Here is an 18,497-nt window from a genome sequence, read left to right as displayed (position 1 = left end):
ATAATTCTAAAATAAATTCTGCCCAATGTTGTAAGTCTGAATGGTTTTCCATCACAAGCGTTAATCACTTCACAATTAACAATGCACCACGTTGAATATGTTACTTTTTTAATTTAAAATCATCTTTTACCAGGTGAGAGCACAAAAGGGATGTATATTTGCCAACTGTTATATTGACAGACAGCACAAACATGACATTAATAGGAATCAATATTGTTTAGTTTTAAACAATATTAAGCACCATCATCTTATTTTTTACACCAGAAAATGATCAAGCCACGGCTTACACGTGAAAACTATAAAATAACAAACTATCGCCCATGTCAGGGTGTTGTGTACATGTGGCATGCGACGCACTCTATGCAAGTTGATGTATTTACATGATTGACATAATCGATTATGTCGACGCGTCATTGCATCTCCTATTTGTATACCTCTTAATATTTTGTGAACCTACTGAACCTCACTGAAAATATGGAGACAGACAAGCAGAGCAGAAAGAGAAGGGAGAGATATGCAGCAAAGGCGACATGGTTGGTACTCAAACCCAGGTCAGCTGCATAAGTTTCTGTAACCTGGTGAGAAAAACGGAAGAAGAAGAAGAAGAAGAAGAAGAAGAAGAAGAAGAAGAAGAAGAAGAAGAAGAAGAAGAAGAAGAAGAAGAAGAAGAAGAAGAAGAAGAAGAAGAAGAAGAAGAAGAAGAAGAAGAAGAAGAAGAAGAAGAAGAAGAAGAAGAAGAAGAAGAAGAAGAAGAAGAAGAAGAAGAATAGATGGTGGCTTGATCCACTTGTTGGTGAGTTCTCCTAATTGGAATGGATTTGTCCTTTAATGTATTCACACAATGCTGAGCGATATCAGCGTGGACCTTGAAACTCTGGTTGACAGAAATCACACATAATTATAGCATGACTCTGCATGCATGACTATACGTTTGCTCTTGAGCCAATTTTCAGGAAAATAAAGGCAGAGTGTTGCTGGGTAGCACACAATTATACAGGCAATGTTCCAAGAGGGATAACCAATGAGCAGCAGTAGTCAGGAAACAAACTCACTCAACGGTGCGTGCTCTCGGCTGTCATCATGGCTAGCGCCAGCAAGCTATTTATACCTAAGGTCATCCGGCACAGGCAGCAAATATACACATAAACACACCCCCACACAAACAAATAGACAAGAGTCCGTTGTGTGCATTGGCAATTTAGTTAGAATTTATTGATATACTTTCACTAGATATGCTGCGCTGCTCCCACTGGCAATACACTTTGCAAGTGCTCCAAATGTTTTCTATGTAAAAAGGTAAGCGCACATACAGATACTGTTTCATATTAGTAAGTGTGACAAGTTATATGCCTTGAGTATATATATATATCACTGAATTTGAGCTGATTAGCCTGATGGCCTTTATTTAAATAAAAGAAAAATGTGACAAATTAAAGAATATATTGAAATAAGGGGAGAGGACAATGTGAGTCATTATGTCTTCTCCTCTTCTCTGAGAAGCTGTTCTTGATAAACACCATAAAGCCCATGAAAGAACAGTTATTAGGACACCATATTATGAAAGAGGCCCAGTGAAGTTTTTGTACAAGTATAAAGGGTAGATACTTAATAGTAAAACAGATAGGATATTCATTAAGCTGTGAATATAATGAATGTAATATAGACTTTGAAAAATCAATTCAAAGTGGGACAGTTAAATTCCCCAAGGGCTGAGTTGTTTAAGCACCTCTTTTCAAGGGCACATAAATTACCAATATATTAATACTTCTGTGAATTGAGACTGACGAGTGACGACTTCTCTAAATCACTCGAAGAAAAGAAAAAAAAGGTAATTACCATGGCGCTGTAGAATATTCATAGTTTTAATCAGAGCTCTGATAGGCAAATAGCGTAATATCCAATATCCCACTGCGAGAAAAAAACCACAGTTGAAAATATTATTTGAATTATTCAAAACCGAAAATCATGAGAAATGTTGAGTTGAGTGTCTCATGATGCAGCAGCGGTTATATACCAGGGCTGAGCCCCGGACGAATGCAGCCCCTGTATCATTTATCAATGTTGTAAACTCAGGCTTGGTCACCACACTGGCACCTTATCTTTAACTAAGGATGCAGTTGTTCGGAAGGAGCGACACTTTCAAACATTTCGGGCAATGATCCCCGTCTTTGGCTTGTCTGGCGCTCAACATTTTAGCCAGAAATCTGTCGTACATGGCTCGATCTTCATTTGTTTATTTTTTTTTTAACATGCTGGAATAAATATTTAGTTTTACTCCGTAAAGTTGCAACATTAGCGCGGCTTGCTCTTAATACCTGACGTTGCGTGGCATCTTCCTTTTGTAAAAACCCAAATAACCCTAGAGCAGGGGTCGGCAACCCAAAATGTTGAAAGAGCCGTATTGGACCAAAAACACAAAAAACAAATATGTCTGGAGCCGCAAAAAATGAAAAGACTTGTATCAGCCTTAGAATGAAGGCAACACATGCTGCAAGTTTCTATATTAGTTAGAACTGGGGTAAGATTTTTTTTTCATTATGCACTTCGAGAAAAAAGGGGAAATGTCGAGAAAAAAGTCAAAATGTTGAGAAAAAAGTCGAAATGTCGAGATTAATGTTGAAGTACAATCGCAAGAAAAAAGTCGAAATGTTGAGAGAAAAGTCGAAATGTCGAGAAAAAGTCGAAATGTCGAGCAAAAAGTTGAAATGTTGAGAAAAAAGTCAAAACTTTGAGAGAAAAAAGTCAAAATGTTGAGATTAAAAAGGAAAGGAAAAAGGAAGAAAAAAGAAAAAAAGGAAAAAGAAAAAAAGGAAAAAAAAGAAAAAAAGGAAGAAAAAAAAGAGAAAAAAGGAAAGAGAAGAAAAAAAGAAAATAAGAAAAAAGAAGACAAAAGAAATAGAGCAAAAAAGAAAAAAAAGGAGAAAAAAAAGAAAAAAAGATGAAAAAAAGAAAAACAAAGAAAAAAAAGGTCAAATATTTTTGAAAAAGCTCCAGGGGCCACTAGGGCGGCGCTAAAGAGCCGCATGCGGCTCTAGAGCCGCGGGTTGCCGACCCCTGCCCTAGAGTATAGATTTGGTGTTCCTGTTCTAAGACAGAGTTTCAGCTGATTCAGTTTCAGAGTGGTCCATCTAGCCTTAGACTCTATCATCCAGAGGTCATTGTGCAACAGAGTAAAGCGCAGCATGATGTGAAAACCTTATAATCGCTCACGTCGCAATTTCAAAATCACGTTTTATGATATTGTGATATTATCGTAAATGCGAGTAATCGTTTAGCCCCAACAGTCACACACACATAACAAATAATAATTCACAACACACAGTATGTCACACACAACTTGTCACACCTTTCCCCCATTCACACCCTTATCATATACAAAAGGTCAACATACACTTTTTAAAAAGTATTTTACCTACCAAAACACAGGGTAAGATAACACATACAGTAAGTGGCAGTGCACAGAAGAGGGTCACATGTGGACTGACCGTCTTGCCTGGCCCACAGCCTTCGCTTGTCTGAGTGAAGATTAGCTTGCAACCTAAAACCTCACAGTGTAAGGAAAGGGATGGGGAGTGGGAAACCCCCTTGTTAGAGCCAAAGCCAAGTTAACTTAGGAGGGGAAGTAAGACAGAAGAAAATCCTTCAAGAGTTTTATTTTATTTATGCATCTACTTTTTTTTTCTTTTAATCAAAAGTTTTGGTTGTGATGCCCATGCACTGTTCCTGAAAGGTCCCGTGCGTCACGGACTCCTTAAGTGTCCATACATCACACAGCCAATCTGGTTAAATAAAGATCTCTAAGAGGCTTTGCTGTACCTAAGCTAATAATAGCTCTACCTCACAGTGAAGCGAGGACTCGTGGATACTTGTGCCACACCACCAAGAATATTGAGAACAACAGAGAATGACCGGATCCACTGGTGATGCTGGCATTCGCCCAGCAAAAAAGCAACCCATTGGCTGACCACTGCACTACCTGGGGATTCTCACATTGGGGATAATCATTAAAGGCTTTGTTCATCCGTCCTCCTACTCTAACTGCAGATTAAGTGTGTCAGGGTCTTGTGATAAGCAGTGACACACAGGCCCACATTCTAAGAAAGCCCAGTTTACTAGAGAGGAAAGGAAGGATTTGTCTCTTCCAGACAGGATAACAAGCTAATCACCAGAGCAGGGTTCCCTTGTTGCATCAAAGATCTTTCGGTTTAATTCTTGTTGGGTGCATACAGAAAGTGCAGGTCTCTCCGTAAAATATATGGCTATTTTATGGATGTGCGTGTTTCTATGCAAGTCAACCTCTGTGGCTTCCTGTGTTTCTTTGCTCGTTCTTTATGAATATATGCATATGTCTGCATGACAGTGTTTGTATGTGCTTATAGGTATGAGCTTACCAACAAGCACCAACACCATGTGCTGCAGGAGCAGGAGGGTAATCTAAGCCAGGGTTCCCTTTGTGGTGGGCAGGCAGGTTGATTAAAACAGGCTCTGCTTACATCCCCTGTACAGAAGGCTTTGTGTTTAGCCCAGTCTCCTCTTTCAACTCTCTTCAAGAGCTGCTGATTAACAGCCCAGAGCCGAGCTCTACCAACCAACATGCACTATGAGCGTTACTAAATAAACACTATATAAAAGCTCACACAATTGATTGATTTCCACATTTAATAACAAAACACATTTAAAATTATTTTTAGGATAAAGAAAATGTTTAAAAAAGGTTGAAGTTCAAGCCTACTGAAATATTTTTTAAAGTTTCTGTTTAGTTTACTGGTTCAATCTCCCATGTGACCTAAGCACAAATATGAAGAACCATTACATCCTTGGTGACAACATGTCCGGGGTTGTTTTGTCATGTAGAGCTGAGTCAATTTCACGCTGTCGCTGAGTAAATTCATGAACCGTTTGACCATGACACCAATGAAGAATTTCCATTATTCTTTTTATAATTTAAAGGGGACCTATTATGAAAAACACGTTTTTTCTTACTTTAACATATATAAAGTGGTCTCCCCTCAGTCTGCCAACTCAGAGAAGGAGGAAAGCAACCAAATTCTGCAGTGTCTGTACAGCCGCCCGGATGAGCCGTCCAGTGTGATGTGGCTTCTACGAGCCGTTCAGATTCTGCTCCCTTTCATTACATAACGAAAATGCGATTTACAGAGGTTGGCCTCCGATGCGTGAAACCACGCCCACAACTAACTCCGTCGGCCGGAGCTTCCGCCATTTTTTCGTAGCGGTGTATCGCGTTATTCAGGCAGCCAATCAGCACAGAGCCTCATTATCATAGCCCCGCCCACTCAGAATCCCGCATAGATAATGAGGTTAGAGAATGGGACCCTAAAGACATGGCTCAGAGGCTGAATTTCTAATTTATTTAGCAAAAACAATCAAAAGCTTGTTTTTAAGACATTCAAGGCCTGTTTAAAATAGGTATTAGATGCCATAATAGGTCCCCTTTAAGGTGAAATAATGGCAACTCCTTTAAATTTGTGAATTAAAAAAAATTTATAATAATAAAAAAAAGTAAAAAATCATAATAAAAAAAATAAAAAAATCATATTTACAATTTTTAATTTTAATTTCAACATCCAAGCTCATACAAATATCTGCATGGTTACCAACAGACGCCACCAAAGTAAATTTAACTCCCTCACCCTTGGTTTCCAAGAAGTCTGTGTCTTGCTGGTGTCCTGTATTTCTAAACACAGAGCTTATGACGCACTTGTATCCATGTATTGTCAGGGTTGGCCTACACCTGTGACTCTAATCCTTTCTGCTTGGGTTTGGGCCAAACCAGCAGGTGAGCCCTCTATGCACACATTACTACAACTGTATACATAAAAATGTAGAGTGAAAAAAAAGCAGTTTCTAACTGTAAAAATACGGGTGACACATTAATCTGTCATAAGCAGGACTAATTATGGTCTTATCCTGTAATGTTGTGTTCGGATTCCATCAAAAAGCCTTCCTGTGCCGTCACAGAAGACTCAGTAGGCAGCAGAGGCTTAACAATGGCATTCTAAGCCAATGCTAACATATGCCGGCAGCTAAATTAAGCTCCTAATTAACAATCTCATGCAGAGATAACATTATGGGATAAATAATGAGTGCCAAGTAACCACCTAATCTAAATACCTAACAACACAAAGATCTTTCTAACACATATCCCTAACTGCATCTAGGTTACATTAATTTGATGCTCTAAAAAGTTGTCACTAAAGGTTATACTCACTATTGATTCATTTAAAGCAAAACAAAATCCTAAGGTTTAAAAGCCTTTTGAGTAAGAAAGTGTATGTGTATTTGAGGGGGAAAAAAAACAACTCCCAAATGTATGCATCAGCTTGTAGTGGTGCAAGAGAGCAGCAGCACATTGGACGATGGGCCTCTAAGTCACGCACGAGCAGCCTGGTGTCCTGTAATAACCTAGAGCAGATAACAGCAGCTACTGCTAACAGGGGTGACATTTAAACAATCTGTCCGAGTTGACTGTGTGTATGCCTGAAAAAGTCAATCAGGGAGAGGAAGAATGAGAGGTAGAAAGCAACAGAGGGACAAAGATAGAAAAAAAGCTTTTGTCTGCACGTGCAAAAGATAGAACACAAAAAATATGTGTTTGAGTAGAGACAGTGAGACAGAATGGTTGCCTTTGCATGCTCTAGGACGAGGATAGTATGATACTGCTGTACACACACCACTGCTACATGTAGAGAGATGTCACTTTCCTCAAAGTAATTTTACAAAAGGTAAAGCAGATTGTTATATTCAGCATAAAAAACTCCTGGATTGTTCCTTATTCCTTATGTCTACCATGGCTACTGGAACTTGCTTGCATGAAACAAGCTTCAAAAAGGTTTATTGCACATGTGTAAGACTAGAAAAAAAATCACATTCCATTGGGTGTTTAAACAGCAGATCAATGTATAATGAAAATAAAAAGAGTGTTGTTCAAGGGTATAAAAGTTAGAATTTGTTTTGGGGGGGAGAGCGTTATAACTATATTGTCAGTCTTTAAGAAGAAAACAAACAACATAGAAAAACAGCAGGAAATACTGGAGGAGCAAGCAGGAAGACTGCAATTTAAGATAAAACGTAAACACAAATACCCTTATTTAGGAATTGTTAATGCTCTACACTGTTGCAAAACACTATTAAATTCATACGTTATACAAGTCAATTCAATGACATTTTTGAACATAAGCAACAATAAGTAAAATGTTACTTTGAAAAATAAAATATAAATAATACAAAATATATTAATATTAATGCTTTCTAGAAAGGACATATGCTTTGCATAAAATAATGCAGTCCATACCTTTAAGGTGGTACTTTTATATTTTTTTAACGATTTGCCTATTTCTTTCTAACATTACTTCAGATAATAGAATAGGCATAATCCTTTTTTTTAACCAACCAACAGAACTGTATAGAGGTATGTTCAAATTTAACTATAAAATTTTACTACTGGTCTGGGTTTACTCTGGGTACTCCCACTTCCTCCCACAGTCCAAAAGCATGCATGTTAATTTAATTGGTAATTCTAAACTGTCTGTATTGGTAAGTGTCAGTATGCTTGGCATGGAAAATGAAAAGATATGCACTCATTGGAATTTTCCTGGCCAATCCCGATTTTTCAGTGAGAGTGTATATTTCACAACCATTTCAGTCTGGTGGCAGTTCAGATGACTCAATATAAAGCAATACATTAATTTAGAATATGGGGTGTCGCCTTTTTAGTGACAGTCAGTTTAGCCAACGGTAGCCATCATCACTTCCACATCAGTCATCGTCATGCTACAAAGCTAAGTAAAGCAATGAGCAGTTTGCACTCCCCGGTATGAACCCAGTGCTGTCCAAACACAACGGTAATCTCTGATTTCACTACCAAAATGTCATTTTAAATGGAATACTCCGCTATAAATGTTCGCCAGCAGTCAATTTGGCATGGTTCAACTAAAGGAGATGGTAGCCCCGACAAACATTGATTCACATGGGCGTGTCCATTCAGTTTCCCAGGCCCACTTGCCCTTTTACAGCAATGGGCCCCACATTACGAGAAAAAAAAGGGGGTTTAAAACCGTTCTTCAGAAAACCTATGTTGTGACTTCTGTCATCAGTCCAATAATATTTGAGTCTATGGTTCATGCAATATTTCCACATTAAAAATACTATTCCTGCTGAGCGCGTGTACTTCACTTTCCCATTGAATATGCCACCAAACCTTTAGTTCATGCGCAAAATGGACCAGAAATGAATCGGTAATAAAATGAGGGTCACCAGCCAGTTACAGGTCAGGGCGGTCAGGCTGAAAATCAGCAAATGCTGGTCCTTACACGGCCAATCTGTGAATCAATACAAATGAATGACACATGTCCCAGAAATCTGCATATACTGTAGATCAGACAAGTGGTTTTTCATGTAAAATCCAATGTGTAATAGTCACTTTGCTCTAAGTCTACATGGTTTACATTCCAGTTTTGACCTATGCGTTGAGATCTATTCAGCCACGAGGGGCCTTGGAGGAATGTGTGTAACAGCCTTCTGAAACTTCTGCACAGCATATTAAAATGCTAATTTTTCTTTGTGATCATTTTGATTATTTTCGGATTCATTTCAACACCAAATGCCTACAAAAAAAAACCTTTGGTCATTACGTTCAGTAAAGTACTGTACACTACCATTTTCATCATAGTTCATTTTAGACTATACCCCACCTGGTCACAGGAAACACAACTGAAAAATTACCAGATACACTTTAAAAAGAAAAAAAAGGAGGTGTGAATACCAGGCATTAGCCTGACTGAAATATAGCTTTGAGGGGAAGCGTACAATAAAGTGGGATTTTAACTGCTTTATTACTAAGGTTGCAAGTTATACCTTAGTAAACAGGGGCCTCAGAAGGAAAACAAAAATAAATAAATTAATGAATAAATAAATAAATAAATAAATAAATAAATAAATAAATAAATAAATAAATAAATAAATAAATAAATAAATAAGTACAAGCAGGAGTTAAACAGATTTCTCTGTAGAGAAATCCAGCCTCCAACATGTTGATACAGCGCAGCCAGTGGCAGCTTCAGTTACACTAAATTTAAACTAGACAGATGCCACACATAGTTACTCATGCCTCACCCCAGGAAACAAACGTCTCATTCATCACGCTGGGTGCTGGGACCCCCTCTTTTCAGCAGGGTTAAGGGGCAACCACATGGTGATCTACCTCTACATGCCCGCCATGTGCATCACTATCTAACCTTCGACCTCTCAAAGTTTACGATTCAATAGATATATCTGTATCTAGGTCAATAAATGTTTTTCCCCAATGGAATATTTAAACAATCTACCAAAATCTACGCATCTATCAGTCAAACAGTAATTTTTCTTTCCTGTGTATGACCCAAGATTATTTTTGACATTTTTTAAAGATTCTGCTTACAATAAGCTATAAAAACTTAATATATTCAAAATAATAAAAACTGCCAAGACTCACTAACTATTACTGTAGTTGAAATACGAACATACAATTTATCAGAAAAATACAATGTTGAGCATATTTTAAGCCATTTTAAATTTATATCTACTGTATGAGATGAACGGATGTGTTCTTTGTGAAAAATGTAAATGTCTTCTTTTGGTTTTTTTTAGGAAAGGTTTCTATTCTGATAAATCTGACATGCTGTAACATAACAAAGCTGTTGGTCTGAATGATGTTGGTCATTCGTCAACCCAAAAGTCTAGACTCATACATACACACATAAAATGCACACCTGGCTAGAGTAAGGGAGTGCCGTTACACTCACCTGGTGATGTGGCACACAGCATTCTTCCACTGCTCTCTGTTACAATCAGTAAAAGTATTGTGCTTTGAAAAGTTGAAGGCTGCAGACGTGCAGAGACGACAGGGATTCTCCTGCTCTAACTACGAAGTAGTCACTATAACCTGTTGCCTGCCCTCTGCCACTCTCTTTGGGAGCTCAAAATAGTCCAGCATGAGAGCGATGTAATTTCAGTCTTTCCCACGACAAGGACTGAGAGGATCATGCTCTTGGCTCACACAAGTGGAGCATTGACAATAACATAGACAGCGGCAAAAAAAAGCTTTTTCTACTAGTTTTATAATTTCACTATTGTAAAAAAAAATATGTACGCCATTAAATTCACTAATGTTAAAGCATGACAAAAGCAATCACACAGGTAAATGAAAAGTACATGAAAAAAGATCCAAATCACACCAGACTAATCACTAAGTAGTTGTCATCTGGATATTTAATTCGACTAGATCATCATCTCTGATGTCACTCATGACCTCTATCATATCCCAAGAGAAATGTGAAAGGAAAGAAGCCTTAGTCGTCCTTGCAGTGGCTCTACAATTCCCTCGTGCTATGGCAACAATGATAAACTACAAAACACTGCCTTCAAAACGTGAGACATGAACACTTACCGGTAAAAAAATAAATAAATAAGAAGTGTAATATACAAAAAGAAAAAGAGAGACCTTTGCGAAGTGAACATGCGAACAAAGCTCCCGTCTGTTTTCTGATTAACAGCAGCTAGACCGTGGGGTGTCCCCTTCTCGTTTTACTCCCCTATTCCCCTCCTCTACCAACTGAACTGCACATGGTATGTCAGGGTGGAACGTCAGACACCTATACATGGGCTCTCCTCCTCAATAAAGGGCACTACTTGCCCCTGCCTCATGTCACCTCCAACACCTGATTAATCAACTGTGAAATCATGTCCCACCTTATCAAGTATTAACTGTTACCTATTTCAACAATCACCCCTCAAAACATTCTTTCACAGATAAGGTATCCTAACGTGTAAGGATAAATACATCTTGTAATACACAATAAAGTGTATTATGTTTATATGTCACAGTGCAAATTTCAAAAACAAAGAAAAAGTATATTCAGTAGTGTTTTTAGTATTTACAATGAGGCGTGCATTATTTGATAAAAGAGATGAAAGAAAGTCGGAGAGTTCTGCCAGGAGCAAGTGAAACCAACACACATCACAGGTTGTCAATACTGACACTTTCAGAGTCATTTCTCTCATAATGACAGCAAACAATACAACAAGGAGACCTGAGCCGACAGACTATTTCCGGCGCATTTACTCAAAATATGACTAACACAGCTAATGGTTAGCTGTGGTTATACTCATCGTGAAGCTGAGTGGGTGTATTTAAAAAAAAAAAAAACAATTGAAAGGAAAAAATATCAAATACATTTTAAAAAAATATTTTACTCACTTTGATTCTATTTATTTACTTCTATTATATTTATGTTGGGACAAAACTTAATAACTTAAAGTAATCACTTTCTATACGACAATATCAATCAATAATGTAATGAGGGAATTTTAGAATTTTTAACTCGTCTTTACCAAGTAGTTTGGGTCACTTGGGATTACTGGTATTCATTTGCGAACAGCTCTATAAGAAGGTCCCAGATTGATGTCTGGACTTTGACTAGACCATTGAAACACATTGAATCTTTTTCTTTTTTAATAATTCTGTTGATTTGCTGGTGCGCTCAGAGATACTACCTTTTGGCATTACTCACTTTCAACCAAGCTTAAGTCAGACAGATCTCCTTACATTCGACTCTTGAATAAGAGTTCATGACTGACTCAATGACTGCAATGTGCCCAGGTCCCGCGGCTGCAAAACCAACATAATTTGTTACCTCTCCTTCACTGTGATTTAAGGTTTGTATTAAGTGTTTGTGCCGATATGCTGTGTTTGGTTATTGCCATACAATGTAAAAGAAACAAACCCTCTATGATGTCACCCCCAGGTTTTCTGGATATTGGATGCTGCCAGTTGACCCACAAATGTGGGAAGAGTAAGAAACTTTGGAAGCTGGATGGAACCCACCTTTGCTGAGTTACCACAAGTTACCAACTGTAGCTTGAATTCGATCATCCTAACCTAATATGCTAACTAACATTACCTGACATTTGCATGGAGATTTCCTCAAGACAAAACAAACAAATTATTATTATTATTATTATTTTACAGCTAGAAACTGTAACACTTAGCTTGCCTGAGTCTGAGATATAGAACTTGTTGGGGTTTTTTTTTTTAAGCTTGCTGGCACAACCACTCCTGGGAAGATTGGAAGCTGCCTTGAATGTTTCCCACTTATGAAACTTACTTTTCTTTTTTTTTTTTTTGCTGTGAATAATTAAACACTAGACTGCATTTTGGCTTAGTTTTTGTTGAGTAATGGGACAGTGTATTATGTCATGCATTGGTAAGTGTACAGTTTATGTAGGTACTGTCCTGAAAAATGTGTGATCTACTAAAGGTACATAAGAACAATAAATGTATTACCGGTAGTTAAAATCCACTTTTTTGAGCACTACACTTTTGTTTTACCTGGATCTCAAAGCTATCATCTGTTCTTTATTAATAAATGCTTAAACATTAGGGACTTGTTCTGTTCTTGTCTTGTTCTTGGTTTTTATTTAGTCTTATTTAGTTTTCAAATTTCATGGGAAACCCCTCCAAACATGCTTACATACATACGTACATACCTCTTGTTCTTCACACACACGCATATATTTTTTTTTAAGACAGATGGAATATAATGTTTGGGATAAAATTAGGACATGACACCCAAAATAAGTCAGAAAACTTTTCTGTAAAAAGGAGTGACAATAAGCAATTTAGAAACTTAAGTTCTTCACACTAGTTTCCTCTTGTTGATATAAAAACAAACTCTAAGCTGAGCCTCGCCATTAGAGAGGAAGACCAACTCAGAAGTGTTTAACTCACTGTTACTGTGGCGAGTGATCCTGTGCTATACTTCAGTTATTACTGGCTCCTTTTTCCCATTGTGGGCTATCCATACAGTCGAGACAAGATTAGAACCCTATTCTTACATTTTTGCTTTTATTCTAATGATTTTACAAAATACAGTTTTCCCCTTCCTCCCAATTCCAAAATAAAAACTCTTTTTCAAGAGAAAAACGCATTAAGATTACATTTCACTTTTAATTAAGAAAGAAAATTGGAAATCAACAACGTAACAGTGTGTCCGAATGGGGGAAAAAAAATTAAAAAATTAAAAAAATCGTACCACTGAAAACCACAAGTAATGACACAGAAAGTGTCTGCAGAGGGCAACACTGAGGATGCCAGATGAGGCACCAACTTATCTGTGTCAATGGCTATTTTGGAGTTTATGTACAGTAAATACTGCATGTACTTGGGAGCACTGTATTTACAACTTTAAATGTACGGAAAGCAAAATGCAGACGAGTAGAAATGAAACACTATGAAACTATCAGCATGACATACACTTGCTGCAACTCTCCTGACAATCAGGTGTTCTGTTACCACAGAGGCTAAATAGGACATTATGCAAACTTTGCATAGAGTTGAATCTGTACTTGGTTCTGAGGGAGGTAAAACTAAATGCTGAATTTAGCTTGCAAAGTTATTTTGATCAGAACGCTTTGTGGTTTTATTTGGCAACATATTATCTTCAGATCAGCCAATTTGGCTTTTATTTTGGTGAACTTCTACTTAAAATTTAAAAAAAGGCAATTGACTGGCAATTGACGACACAAATGAATGAATTGGTTATACAAACTCTATAGGATGTCTAAAACTTTTGCACAATATATCAGTAAATTTTCATTTTAGTTCAATTAAATTAATTTAACTGTAGGGTGAATTAAATAAAAGTACTTGTATCTGAGATTAACTTTTTTTTTTTTAAACTTTCATTTTACTTACATCAGTCTTTATGTAGGGTAAAAAAAAAGTCAAAACATCATCCGGGCTTGATAATAATTTTTCAAAATTGTGGGGAATTCCCTGTTTAACTTACTCACAAAAGGGGTTTTATATACACTCAGAGAATACTACTTACCTACCGATTTTATCGGTCTTGCCCTTATTTAGATTAGTATTAATATCTAATAAACGAGCAGGACCCACTGTAGCTTGCTTATTGTCATGGGAATGCAACAGGAGAGGACATCGTCTACCTGTACCAATGAGCACACTGGTCTAGACAAAGCCGGTAGCAATAATTATTTGTCCCCTGTGTGTTTAACATAGTCCTGATTGCACTGCTTTGTGAGACACAAACAAAAAAACTCATGGGGATGCCTCCACATTCACTCAGATTATTGACGACCTGAAAACCTAACCAATTTGTTCGATTAGAGGGTTGTGTCTGAGCAGGGGGTTAGCAGCACTAGAGGACTGTCGAGAACTTTGCTTCCACAGTTTCTCTGAACTCTGCAGAAGTAATCATGTGACTCTGCTGTCATGGGCTGTGTCAGTAGTGGGCAGGAGACTGAGGACAGAAAAGTGAACTGCTCCATGGCATGGTGTGGGAACAATCATTCAGTGTTTTCAGCAAGACAGAATATATCCAATAAATATGTGGTGGCAGGAGCAGTGTTATCTGGAGTCGTTGGTTGAGGCAGCAGCATCAGAGGCAGGGACTCAAAGAAACTTAGCATAATCAACAAGGCTGACTCACCACTACATAAACTGAACAACATAACGGACAGCCCTGCACATCCTCCACACAACACAACACTTAATAATCAGAACTGAACTAAACTAAACTGAAGTTCAGAGCCCAAAACATTATTAATTTCACCCAGATCTGAACTTTGAACTTTTGCCCTCTGGTAGAGACTAGCAATCCAATGCTACCACATTCACCAGCAGCTTCTTTCAAAACCCAATAATCTCTCTCAACAAACAAAGACAGTTCTGATACAGTTCCTTTAACATGTAATTTTTCCATCAGGTTCCTTTATTTTACTTTATTTTATGCTTTCATGTTTATAACTGTATATATATATATATATATATATATATATATATATATATATATATATATATATATATATATATATATATATATATATATATATATATATATATATATATATATATATATATATATATATATATATATATATATATATCAACATTGTGAAAACTTGATAAAGACCTTGAACTGGACACCTGAGTGCAAGATTTTTTGATGTGTACAATATTACTATTATTAATATTATTATTATTATTAAGGTTAATTGCACTATTACATCGTACTAGAGCTTTCACAGCATCTGCTAACTCATAGTGCTGCTTTATGGTGCATGCCCTATTCTCCAGCAACAATGCAAAATGCAAAACACAATGGATGTTGATAAAGAGATCAACTTTTTTGAGGTACAGGAAAGACTCAATTAATGGCTCATGTTTCAAAGGGGACCTGTCCAGGATGTAACCCTGCCTTTTGCCTGTAATGAGCTGGAATAGGCTCCAGCAGACCCATGTGACCCTGTACAGGATTAAGCAGGGATGGATGGATGGATGGATGGATGGATGGATGGATGGATGGATGGATGGATGGATGGATGGATGGATGGATGGATGCATGGATGGATGGATGGATGGATGGATGGATGGATGGATGGATGGATGGATGGATGGATGGATGGATGGATGGATGGATGGATGGATGGATGGATGGATGGATATATAGATAGGGTTTTGAAAGGATGGAAACATTGTAAACGGACTAGGGGAACCTAATGTGTAATGTGATTAATGACATAAATCACATTATACGTCAAACCATGCTTTATAATAGCGTAGTATAAACGGGAATACTAATGGAAAAATTATAAAATCAGAATATTGTCAAATTCAAAGGGTCAGTGTTTCCCATAGGATTTCATGTATAACAGTGCTGCCTCCTTGAGGGTCGCTGGCCGAGAGAGAATAGGAACCAAAGCTGTTTTCACTGAAATATTTTTTATATATATTATTCTTACGTCCATTTGCATCCTGAAAAGTTTTATAGGCTAGGCAGACATCCCAGCCAGGTTAATGGAAATGGAAACACTGAATATTTTCAAGAGCCAGATTATTTCTGTGCCTCATTTGCACAACTAGTACATTAGTCTTTAGTTTGGTGGCTCCCTTTTCTCTCTTTTTCATGGCAAGGTTCAGTCTGAAACTTTGTTTGAGCCCAAAAGCGGATATGTCTTTTATTCACATTATGAAGGTCAATAAAATATTTGGAAAATCAGATGGGTTTAGATTTAGAATGGACAACAATGCATTCAAACTCAAGTAGAAATGTAGAAGATAGCCGTTTGGTAGCTACAGAGCATCATTCTACTGCTCGTTCCAATGTAGAAGCTCATGGCTGAAAGCACGCGGAGAATGTTGTAGATGTAACAGTGACAGAAGGGGAGAAACACCGAAAATGTGAACGAAGAAATTAACCTGTGACTAAAAAAACATGCAAACGCACATTACACACAGTTCATTATACTGCACATTGCATTACAACACAAAGAATAATCTTCTGCATTTCTACCTGAGTTTGACAACACTATTGAAGATCAGTTTTTGTGCCAATTTCTTCACCCACAAATTTGCTATAAAAGGAATCTTTTTTCTTCTTCTTCAACAATAATCTCTCAATTTGGTAGTCTAGCTCTTAGCTCTAACTTAAGATCACTACTAATACTCACTTGAATTGCTGTGGTGGAGTTATGCATAAGCAGAAACATCAATGAACTGAAGTAAAATTAAAGAAGAGCTGACCAAAATTCCTTCAGAACAAAAAAAAACGACTACTTCAAGTCAAGGGTGATAACGGTAGCTTTACAAGCTATTAGGGTGTACCTACTAACATAGTATAATATATTAATCTGTTGTTGTTTTTTGAGGTTGTATTTACCTAATTTTAAGACACAGTAAGGACCAGATGACATTTTATGATTTTTTTGATTTCCTGATATATCAGGAAATTCTATTCTCTTTTTGACATGACTCCATGTGCCAGATTTTGAAAAACATAACCAGCAACATCAAAATGATCAAACCCTTTGAAAATTCATACCCATGTATTTTATTGACAGCTGTACCATTTGTGAAATCTTGCACAAGAAATAAATAGCCTGTTGGCAGCCATGGCGCATCACTCTTCTGCAGAATTCCACTGAACTCAAAGCAGAATTATATTCTGAAGCAGCATAAAGAAACGTTTGCAACATATAGCCCAGCTGGTCTCCCTACAGGCATGGTATTTAAGTCACTTTTATGACTGTGACTGTATGATTTATTTGGTCTGTTACTCAGTCACACTCGTGTTTTCTCTTCCATCATGACCGTCTTGAGTTTTTTAGTTGCCTCCACCATGATGTCACGTGTAGTTCTGTTGAGCTATATATTTCCATCACTGTTGATAGATGACATAGTACCACAAAACAATATGCAGCCGTCGCAAAAAATGACATGGATAAGACAAAAGTTAATTTGGATAGTTTTTGCCAATAGCAGAGTTGGATGGTTGCAGTTACTAGATGAGCCAAGCAAGAAAACCTGAGAAACATCAAAGGAAAACGACCGCAAAAAGTCCAAACATTGTTCTGTAAATATTAGTTGAACCCTGTCTTTCTTCTGATAACAACTACCGGTAAACTAATCTTCATACACCAGTGACCCTAAAAAGGATGAAGTGGTTTTAGGCATATATTAATTAGTTTATTAGGTTGTACTAATGGTAGTTATACATTGATAGAGCCAAAGTAGATAATCAGAAACTATCGTCATCAACAGATTTTCAGCAATATATAGCTCTTGTAATAAAAAACACAAGGAATATTAATGGCTTAATTATCCTGCTAAAGCAGTAGAATTCAGTTGTTCAGAGACAGGGGTCATGTTCTTCAAGGATTCATTCAAATATGCTTTTGAAAGTGACAAAGAAGCCACGGTCAGTATGCAGTGCATCACGTGATGTTCACAAGATGAGAAGGTGCATAAACTCATAATATACATAAAAAAATAAATAAATAAATATATATATATATATATATATATATATATATATATATATATATATATATACAGTATATATAAAATATAAGTGTTACAGTTTTTGTGTAATGTTGTTTTATCATACTAATTATTAATAAATAATGGGTGGGAGTTTTTTTTAAATATTAATATATCACAGAAAACGAAGCTTCAGCTATAACTGGGACACTTTCATCAATTCTTTCCCATTTTACACCAACACTAAAAAATATGACATTTGCTCTCACTGTTCCTCATAGTTAAAACCATAAAAGAGGAAAGTTTTGAAAGCACTAATATTTATTTAAATCAATAGCATAATTGATTTATTATTGACTTAATTCTTGCTAACCAGTTATAGGAAGCATATAGACTCTGATCTGTCTTTGCTTTTATAAATCTTATATTATAAATATAATCAGACATCTTACACAGTCAGTCACCATTGTTTTTAAAACATGAAAACAACATTTTTACTTTAGTTTCATTTATTTTGTAAACAGCGAGTGAAATAAAGTTTTCCAATAACATTAACATACTGTACACTACCAGCCATAAATATGCCTCAGTCACATTCAGCCTTGTCCCTCCTAGCCACACCTCTAATTTGTTATGTCAACCAAACCTTTGAAACTTCTCA

General features: G+C 36.8%; 1 protein-coding gene across 4 annotated transcripts in view; it reads right to left on the bottom strand.

Moving 5' to 3' along the window:
• The window catches only part of nfatc3a (nuclear factor of activated T cells 3a), a 76,225-nt gene that overhangs the window by 51,003 nt on the left and 6,725 nt on the right, over positions 1-18,497 (bottom strand). Inside the window, exon 1 of one of the 4 annotated variants that reach the window (XM_061745018.1) lies at positions 9,801-9,933. The exons of the other annotated variants lie outside the window; for them this stretch is intronic. Coding sequence (XP_061601002.1) covers positions 9,801-9,822 — 22 coding nt within the window. The 5' untranslated portion in view covers positions 9,823-9,933. Of the gene's footprint in view, positions 1-9,800; positions 9,934-18,497 lie in introns of those variants that run through there. 4 annotated transcript variants of the gene reach the window in all.

The sequence above is a fragment of the Cololabis saira genome, chromosome 2 (assembly GCF_033807715.1).
Source record: "Cololabis saira isolate AMF1-May2022 chromosome 2, fColSai1.1, whole genome shotgun sequence".
Lineage (NCBI taxonomy): Eukaryota > Metazoa > Chordata > Actinopteri > Beloniformes > Belonidae > Cololabis > Cololabis saira.
This window is presented reverse-complemented; position numbering and strand designations above follow the sequence as displayed.